Source organism: Stigmatopora nigra, chromosome 22 (genome assembly GCF_051989575.1).
Source record: "Stigmatopora nigra isolate UIUO_SnigA chromosome 22, RoL_Snig_1.1, whole genome shotgun sequence".
Lineage (NCBI taxonomy): Eukaryota > Metazoa > Chordata > Actinopteri > Syngnathiformes > Syngnathidae > Stigmatopora > Stigmatopora nigra.
Window position 1 is genome coordinate 105,924 of NC_135529.1, and position 10,108 is coordinate 116,031.

General features: G+C 38.7%; 1 protein-coding gene across 3 annotated transcripts; it reads right to left on the reverse strand.

Moving 5' to 3' along the window:
* Positions 1-827: 827 nt before the first annotated feature.
* Positions 828-10,108, reverse strand: LOC144215796 (troponin T, fast skeletal muscle isoforms-like). Of its 3 annotated transcripts, XM_077744938.1 has the most exons (14): positions 9,974-10,108; positions 6,794-6,834; positions 6,281-6,294; positions 5,005-5,136; positions 4,051-4,068; positions 3,137-3,155; positions 3,013-3,058; positions 2,705-2,821; positions 2,222-2,299; positions 2,039-2,152; positions 1,674-1,786; positions 1,462-1,552; positions 1,326-1,366; positions 828-1,052 (listed from the first exon to the last, which is right to left on the reverse strand). In XM_077744938.1, exons 2-14 carry the CDS (start codon positions 6,811-6,813, stop codon positions 1,016-1,018), a joined length of 840 nt encoding a protein of 279 aa, XP_077601064.1. In that variant the 5' UTR covers positions 6,814-6,834; positions 9,974-10,108; the 3' UTR covers positions 828-1,015. The 3 variants fall into 3 exon arrangements, with proteins under 3 accessions (XP_077601064.1, XP_077601065.1, XP_077601066.1); XM_077744939.1 differs by lacking the exon at positions 4,051-4,068; XM_077744940.1 differs by lacking the exons at positions 4,051-4,068; positions 5,005-5,136.

Sequence of the window (10,108 nt, forward strand, 5' to 3'; positions counted from 1 at the left end):
ACATATATACACACATATACACACATATATACACACATATACACATAATAAATAAAATTCATCTTCATTCATCTTCCATACTGCACATCATCTTAAGGGTTGGAGGGTTGCTGGAGCCTAACCCAGCTGTCTTTGGGGAAAAGGCAGAATACACCCTACACAGGTTGCCAGTCAGTCATAGAGCACACAGAGAGACAAACAATCATCCACACTCACAATCATACAACCACCAGCAGGAATCGAGTGGCTCGGGAGTTATACATGGCTCTTTTGATGGGTGCATATGGCTCTTCGCTAACCTGTGAGCTAAAATATGGAAATTGCTGGTGAGAGAGCTGAGCCCTGAACGCACCAGTAGGAGTGACACTGTGGTTCTGACACGTTTCGTCAAAAGAATCCAGATACGTTTTCTACGTTAAAAGGGGTGATATGCACACTTTTTAATGTATTTTTACTTTTCTGGGTGGTCTGGCGACAGAGTGATTAGTGCACAGGCCTCACAGTGGGGGGACCTGGGTTCAAATCCAAGTTCAGACTTTCCAGTGTGGGGTTTTCTCTGGGTACTCTGGTTTCCTCCCACATTCTAAAGATGGACACTCTAAATTGCCCCTATGTATGAGTGTGAATGGCTGTTTGTCTCCTTGTGCCCTCTGATTGGCTGACCATCAATTCAGGGTTTACTCCGCCTCTGGCCCGAAGTCAGCAGGGGTGCTCCAGCACCCCTGTGACCTTACATACATACATGTTAATGAACCTGTACATTACAAATATTGGATTTTAAGTGTTTTTTTTAAAAAACAGCTGTAATGACGAGAAGTGCAAAAATATCGTCCTGAAGAGTCAAACTTTATTTACAAAAATCCCGAGAGCCAAACATTCAAAAGAGCGATGAGGGCCAACGTGATTTTATTTCAATCGTTAGCAGTTAGTGCTAAGCGATCATGAGTGGTGATGGGCATCCTCAGCATGACGAAGTGTTGAGTCCTCTCAGCTAAACTATCTTGGCCGGTGGGGTTTACTTTCTGCGGCGGGCGGCAGCTCCCTTCTTGCTGCTGTGGAGCACAAATCACAAAACAAACCCATATTAGTTTGTTTTCATATTAAAATTTCAGTTTCACTTTAAAGATCCCCAAAAATAGAAGTAATCATCAACTAACATTTTGACAGGTCAAAGAAAAGTAAAAGATTAATATTATTGTAGTTATAGTCTTTTTGGGGAAAATACTTGATTAAAATAAAGAACAATTGTGATAAAACATTAGCATTATAGCCACTATGTGTTGAAATCATATTTTTGGAGTTTAACATGCCAAAATGTTACTTACAATTTGCTGAGTTCCTCCACTCTCTTGCGCAGGGTAGTGACCTGTAAGAGGTACACATGAAGCACATAAACCATTCCATACTTTACATACATTTTGGCAATTTTTCCCCTCCTTGTTTAATCTGCACGATACAAACCTCGTATTTCTGCTTCTTCAGCCTCTCTGTATGGTCGAACTTCTCAGATTCCAGCTGACACATCCAATCATGCAGCTCATTGATCTTGTCCCTGGAAGAAATGTATGTATATATTACATATATATATATACATATATGTATATATTTTCATTGAATGTGTGTTTCATTAAAAAAAAAGACATTTGCAAGCATCTCATAGTGTATTCTTATACCTGAGCTTGTCCTCATTGAGATGGTCAATGTTAAGTTGCTTGCGTCTAGCGGCTAAGATCTTCTTCTTCTTCTCTCTCTCTGTTTCTTTCTTTCCTCCTCGCTTCTGGTCAGCCTAGCGGATTGAAAAATGTCACAGAAATTTCAGTGTGTACGACCACGTCAATGAAACATGTTGAAAAATGTTAACATGTTGGTCCTTGGTTGCCACATAGCACCAGGAGAAATCCAAATGTAGGATAGACATATTTTCTCAATCAACCAGGTTTTTATCAGGGTTTAACTCTTACATACAACATTTATTCCAAAGCAAATACAAAGTGTATGGTTCACGTTGGGAATAAAACAATGATTTGTCTGTTAGTACCTTCTGGAGATGGCTGCTGTAGTTGGAGCCCATGTTTGACAAAGCAGACTTTTTCTTGGCTTCTTCCTCGGCCTTCTTCTTGGCATCCGACTCCTCCTTGATGCGACGCTCCTCCTGCACACAAACGGCAATGACCAATCCCAGTCTTGGCTTTATAAAAGGTGGTTCCGAGGGGTTACTCACCTCACGCCTGGCCTGGCGTTCCTTGTCCTTCTCGGCACGGACGCGTTGTTGCTCAGCTCTCTCGGCACGACGTTTCTCCTGAGGGAAGATGATCGCGACAAATGTAGTAAAACTACGCGGCATTTCTTTTGTTTAACAAGTTGAAATTTATGATGAAAACTAATTTAATCATTAAGTTTTGACTCGTTTTGCATGTTTTTGGTATGTAGGAGGAAACCGGAGTACGCCGAAAAAATCCACACAACCCAGAGGAGAACGTGAAAACTCACTGTAGTGAGGACCGACCTGGAATCGAACCTTCAACCCCATAATGCCGCCAATATTTAGACAGTATATTTATAATTAGTTCATTTAAAATTAAACTATTTAGCAAATATTTTACGGACAATCTAACAGAGGAAACTGTAAATGTCGATACAAAGCGTGAGTGTGAACTACTATTCTTTAAGTTTTTTTTCTGTGATGATTGGTCTCCACACTCACAATCCTGTCCTTGAGGGCGATCAGCTCCTCTTCTTCCTTCTTTCTGTGCTCGAAGTGAGCGTCAATCAGGCCCTGGAGCTCAACCAGGTCTTTGTTTTGACGTTTTTTCTGGATGTCCTGAAAACAATGACACCACCGACAGGCATGTAGATAATTTATGCACAGTACACCTTGTGTATAACTATATTAATACTGGTATCTAATATAATATACAATGTACTCTCATTATTCTCAGTTCAACCACGTTCACAGTCACATTTGACGTCAATTAAGAGTCTTAAATCAAGCCTTTTAGGCCATCAACTTACATCAAAGTCCACTTTTTCCCCATCAGGGATTTTGGGAGCAGTTGGCCTAGAAAGAACCTTTGTTTTAGTTTTTTACTATTTTGGAATAAATTAAAGATAAGTTTTATTCAGCCTAGTGACTTACTTGAATTTTGGCTTCTCCTCTGCAGCAAGCAAATGAAGAAGGTTGCGGTAGTAGGAAGGAAGGGGGCACAAGTATAATCAATGCTGTTAGAAGCCAAACATATAAAAGTCTCTCAAGCAATAAAATGATTATTTGGTGATTAGAGTTTACTGGAACAAAATAATCAAACATATTAAAATATAATTACATTCAACCCACATTATACATAAGTATTGGTGTTTGATTTCTGTTAGCTGCCTTGTCATTATTTTTTAATATCATATCATGTTAGAACAAAATAATGTTTTACTTGTCAATTAATATGTCAATTACTATTGTGAGTTTTAATAATCAATGAATCTGATGAAGAATTGTTCAACTACCAGTGGTTTGTCTTCAACCTGCCAGGAATTTTGTTAATGCTTTCAAAACTTTATCAAATATCAACATATAGTATATTAGAAATTGGCTTATTGTGGGAATTTCAAGGTTTATAAATGATTAGTCAATTATCAAGGTGTTGATTGATTTGATAATTGACTAACTGTCCAGTAACGGAGTCGCTCTTGTACCTAGTAGTATAGGCAATTAATAAACAAGTAAAAAATAAACATTTTACAACCATTTATACAGCAAGGTTTCACTTTGTTATTATTAATTCTCCTCCTCTGCTAAGAAAATGATTCATGTTTGTGTCGTTGGCTGGACCAGGATCTTGTCCTCTTCCCTCTCCACAAGACAGGTAAGGTCATATGATCATACGAGTCCTCTCCGATTGGTTGACCGCTTCATGCCATGCAGTTGACAGGTGGGCGGTGGGGAGTTTTTAAAATGTCTTATTCTTTCATATTCTTTCACCCTTTTTTTCATTTTGAACCTGATTGCATGGAGCTCCAGGGTTGAAACATAAGAGTTTTATTTTGAAAAGAACATACCTTCCTCTTCAGAGGCCTCTGCATGCAGCAAGCGCCGAGAACAAAAGCAGAATAGAAAATAAAAGCGTTAGCGCTGGCACTGGGGAAGCACAAGCAAACTATTTCAATAAATAGTTTCTATAAATTAATTTCTATAAAGCAAAAAAAGCTGTTATCCATTTTGCGTCGATGATTGATTTTCAATCATCTTTGTGACCACCAGGGCTGTTAGCGTGATAAGCACTAAATTTATAGCTAGCTAGTGTGGTTTGGTTAGCACATTAGCTCGTCGAAGGCAAAAGAAATTCAACATTTAAAATGGTTTTGTTTGCTTATCGTATTTTGTTGCACAAAAGCCGTATTTGTAATTTTGTATGTATTTAAATATTTTTTTTTATATATACTTTAATCTAACTAAAGAAAATGATTGAATCAAGAGGCTTATACGCACACAAGACTTACAGTGTTGCGATACTATTTCACCAGTAGATGTCGGCAAATTAACATTTACCATTTGTTGGTTATTTTCTGTTTTGCAGTAAGAAAACAACAATTCTATTATAATACTGTGATTTTAGGTTAAATAAATATTGAGTGTTAAATATGTGTCGGTATTATATTTGCCACTGTATGCAAATTATTGCATAAATGGAAATATAATAAATCATACGTGTACTATTATTGAAAAAAATAATACACAAAGCACCCAAATTAACGTGCAGATTAAACAAACTCTTCCAATAACTAACGAAATGTTTTGAGTGCTGGCCAGCATATCAAGCCAAACTCCAGCAAAGGAAACAAAATGCCACCAAAATATAAAATGAAACTAGCTGTGAGTCGTCGACTTCGCACAGAGGTGAAAGGAAGGTAAGTTAGCATTATCATTTGCATGACTGGAGCGTACATTGTTGTATGGGAAAGGAAAGGATGATAGAATACCCCACCACCCCATCCTCTGTCCATGCCACTTACCTTCGTACTCTTCCTCTGCTTCCTCTTCTTCAGGTTCGGATTCTACCTCGGGTTCTTCCTCTGGTTCTACCTCGGGTTCTACTTCTACTTCTGTTTCTGGGGCCAGCTCTGAGTCCTCTAATAACTCTTCGGCTAAAGATACACCACGTGCGGTTAATGGAGGCAAAGAAAGGGCAGTTATGCGTAGATTCCTCAAACTTTTGGAGGCCCAGGACTTCCGACAGGATAGACATTTCTTTCAAAAAATATTCTTAGAATCTCAAAACCATTTTTTTGTAATATGGTGAAAAATGAACATCTTAAGATGGTGAGGACATTTAGACGTTATTATGAGTCCTTGAAAATGGATTGCAAGGTAGTAAATAAGTGAAACCTTCCTAAAAGATTAGATGCTCATTAGAACCCTAACTATGCAAATCCAAATGCAAAATACGATTAATGATCTAATTCATATTTCCCACATAGGGAAAAGTACAGAAGTGCATATCTCTTCAAAAATATGTATTTCAGCGAATAATCATCATAACCATCGTCTCATTGTGACCCTAATACCAATCAAATCGAAAAAGCCAAAGTAATCAAGTGAATTATGTTTTTCTTGGTGACCTATATTGGAGATACAAGTGTAATTTAGAGTCCCACATCTAGATAGTACCAGCAAACTTTAGAGCATTTAACTACCATTGATTCACATTTGGCTTTCTTGCAGTTTATTGCAGATCTCAAAGCAAAAACCTGCCAACCCCAATGGTGTCCGGGGACCCCAGTTTGAGAACCACTAGCGATGAAACACAAAGTGTCTGTTGTCAGAGTCAATAAGTGAGTGGTGCAAACGGCTTCCACATGCAATTGATAGTCAAGTGGCATTCATTTATAAAGCCGGCAAAGGTTTCATATGTTAGTTACTGGTTAATGTGAGGATCTTACCATCGTAATCTTCATGGCGGTCCGAGAAAGAAAAGGAGCAGAAGGACATTTACAAAAAAGATCCTGCGTGTACCTCGGTACACTGGCGGGATCCATGCGGGCTGTCATGCTGAGGCGCCAATGGTGGTGGCTACGATGCCAATGAGCCAGGGTAGCCACCGCCATTGGACGCGCCTCTTCTGACGAATCAAGCCAGACCGCCAATAACAAACAACAACCAACGAAGACAGAGGACTGAGGACCGTGATGACCATGAGGACCAATGTGATGATGGCGATAATGATGATTATGATAGTGATGATGATAAAAATGGTGGTGGTGATAGAACATAATGATTCGTATGACTTACCCTCCGTCTGATCGCTGGGGACAGAAGACGAAAAAAGATCAGAATGCAGGAAAGAATACTTTACACAATTCAAAATGGATAAAATAAGACAATAGAAGCCAGCAAAATATAAAAATATAGAAAAAGAGACAAGAGCAGACAAAATGGCACCATGAAATGACACAAAAAAGTGGATACATGATAAACATGGATACAAATAGAATAACAAAATTGACTCAAAGATGAAAGAGGGGAAGGTGACAAGAGAAGACAATTGATAACATGAGGACAATAGACAGGAGATGAGAATAAATGAAAAGACAAGACAACATTTAAGACACAAAAAGGGACTGGGGAAAAGTGACAGTTTGAAACAAAAACAGAAAGAAGGGCTCAAACCACATAAAATGACACAAGAAGTGACAAAAGAAATAAGAACACAACAAAAAGAGGAGATAAAGTGCAAATAACTTAATCAGTAGAAAACCCCAAAAATAATTAATCACTACACTCTTTTGGCACTAGGGGACTTACTAGTCTTCGGTGTCAGACATGTTGAAAATGGACGTCAAAACCTGCAAGTCAAACCACAAGATTGATATACCACAGCATTTTTCAATGTAACACATTTATTTTAGCATATTTTTATTATATCCAAGTTAATCATTTAACCTTTTTGTCCAAATCTTACTCAAATTTGGTTTTCCACCCATTTACTTTGGTTGTAATCCTGTTGTCGACCACTACTTGTCACATTTATTTAACAATATACATTTACATTACAGCCTACAGCCATACACCCTAGTTTTTGCCAAGGGTTATTGAACGCTAAATGCACTTTTTGAGCACTTCCTTGGGCTTGTGTAGCCACATTTACAGTGCAAAGCATATGAATGTGCCACCATTTTGTGGTTGACACTTAGAACTGCGCTGTTGAAGGACGACCAACCTGGGACGGGCAAATGAGGAGGCGGGGTACAATGGCGGGGTGGGATGGAGGGTCGATGGAGGACAATGATTATGTCTACATAACAAAGCGCTTCCGTTTAACAAGGTTGTTCATTTAAGTCACCTCGCTTTTCAAAGTTCCTTAGCCAAGAACTAACTTTATTTAAAGCTCGCCTCTAAAATAACTTGAACAAGTGCCCCTGTCACACACATGCACATTTAACACCCTCTCCCTACACGCCCATATCCTTGACCCCCAGACCAAAAAGGAGTATAAAAATGTGCATGTGCTCCACTGGAGTCCGATTTCAGAAGTTTCCAGTTTGCAAAAATTGTCAACAGTTTAAAATTAGACACAAGATGCAAAACTCGTTAAGGATTTTAGGGGTGCTAGAGCCTATTCTAGCTAACTAACTGGTGGGAGGAAGCAGGGCTATTAATGTTTTGCCTCCCAATGTTTAGACATAACATGATGACTAATATTAGTATTTATTACTTATTTACCGATTGTTTGTTTTGTCTTATTTATCTGTTTGTTTGTTGTTGTTGATTGTGTACTTCCCTACTTATTCTTATCTTGACTATTTATTTATTTATTTATTACTTATTGATTATTTATTTGTGTTATTGTTATTTGTGTACTTTGTGGTGAAGCTTTAATTATCATTATAATTGTTTAATGAGAATAAAAACATTCAATTTAATTAATCATTCATTCATCTTCCATTCTGTCCATCCACGAAAGGGTACTGGTGTTTGCTGGAGCCTAACCAGCTGTTGTCGGGCAAAAGGCAGATTACACCCAAGACTGGTCACCAGTCAATCGTAGGACACACAGAAAAACAAATGACCATCCGCACTCTCAATCATTTGGCCCCCAGCGGGAATCAAACCCACGCCTGCCCACACCGAAGTCAGGCGAGTGGACCCCTACACTAAAAGGCAGCCCAACTAAATTCAAATAACTATTATTAGTAATCGTAATATCATTACCACTCCTCAACTACAAGATGTCTTTATATTTTATATACCTCAAAATAAATGTTCTAAAAGTTATGGAGGTTGTTATTTTTTTGATAACAGGTTACATATGGTACATTTAACTAGAAAGACACATTTCAGCTTCATTCATGCGCATTTTTCCTCAAATATTAATGTTGTGTTGATCGTGGTGACTTTTGGTTTTAATTTCAGATGGTATAGCAATGTAGACAAAGATTGCGATTTAATCATATCGGACTCTATCATGCATGTGCGTGATTATGCAATTGTGAGTGTTGGTTAAAATGTTCTGATAAAAATCGAACTTACAAAAATATATTTATATGGAATTAAGTTTAATATCCAATAATAATAACAAGTCCGGCAATACTTTAACCAATCAGGGGAACACAATACTCCTAAAAGAGAACAGAATGGAATGACATAGAATAGTATAGCATAGCAAAGATGTTACATTTGAGTGATAGAGTGAAGAGTTGATCCAATAAGAAAAGAAGCTTAGGCCCACATTATTCCGATTATCGCATTCCTTCATCTATTTCCGAGTCGCAGCTGTGCAGTGCCCAACCGACTCAGGTTTCCCAGAACTCCATGCCTGGATCCCTTTCCTTCCTTGGAGGAGCTCCCGTCCCTGCACCTGGCGTCACCTTATGTGGCCGCCTGCTGGCTTCCTTCAATCTTCTCCCAGCCCAATTGCTCCCTGCTTAATATGCCTTTCAGAATAAACCTCAGAAGGTAAAAAGGTCCTTGCGTTCTGCTTCCAGAATGCTGACAATTCCCAATGGGAATTTGCTGACGTGAGTTCATCCGTCTGGAGAATCTTGGCCTTTCATCTGGGTGCTAAAGTGTTGATCCTGCCACCATGTGGCTGCGAGCCATAACCATTTGCAGCTTCGCTTATAGAAGCTACCGACCCACTGGAACGCCAAACCCAGAAAAACAACGCTGTCAAAACTATCTGCTGTTGATCCCCTTTAAAAACAAACACGTTAACTGTGCCAATTACTTAATTGGCTGGTATTTAACAAACTTTGCAATCCCTACACAACAATCAAGACAACTCAGGTTGTTCGTGTAACTACAACAGTAGAAGAAGAACAAAGCAACTCTGGAAGTTTTACAAAATCATCCAAAAGAACAGTAATTGGACACAATTGCCAGTTTTTGTATTCTAACCCATCATACAACATAACAGAAAAGATGAGCTATTTTCAGAACAGGCCTGTGAGCAACTCATATGGTCCTTGGGAGCGTCCATGTTGATGACCGCCTGCTCCAAATGGACCAGATGGAGACTCATATGACCTAACCATAAAATTCAAATAGAACCACCACGCAAATGGAATTTGGACACCTTTACATCGTTTCAATGCATAAAACAACGGTGTAAATTTGACATCAAAAACAGTTCTCAGTTAAAACCTATCACTACACCAGAAACATGACTAAAAGATTAAATCAGGCAGAAGCAGTATAACAACTCTTCAATGTTTTTTTTTAGGTATTTTTAAACCTTTTTCGAGCCAAAGTACTTCCACAGCACTTTTGATTCAGTACTTTCTGTCACGTAATTTGTTCTGCTTGACAGTATATATATTATGGATGGATAGTTGATAAATTATTCGGAGCAATTATATCGTTTCTGGACTAAGTCTAAGAAGTAGAGGATTTCTCATGGCACACTAGTTGTGAATCACTAGACAATGGGATGGTTGGACTATAGGACCAGGATAAGGATTAGGATTGGGATTTGGACCTCCTTACCTGAGATAAGAAGTAAAGAAAGAAGAAGTATGAAGCGTGGAGGTCCCCGCTGGCCCAGAGCGGCTGTCAGGATCTGCAAACTTGCCGCGCTGATGATGTTCTTCTGTTATAGTGACACTTGATCCACAACACGGC

Bases quoted from the DNA above. Each gene is read 5' to 3' on its own strand.
- LOC144215796 (XM_077744938.1), bottom strand. From the start codon at position 6,813: ATGTCTGACACCGAAGACTA. The intron at 2,300-2,704 runs GTGAGTGTGGAG...ATCTTCCCTCAG, and splicing joins TCGCCCTCAAGGACAGGATT to GAGAAACGTCGTGCCGAGAG. The intron at 1,553-1,673 runs GTATAAGAATAC...CATTTCTTCCAG, and splicing joins CTCAATGAGGACAAGCTCAG to GGACAAGATCAATGAGCTGC.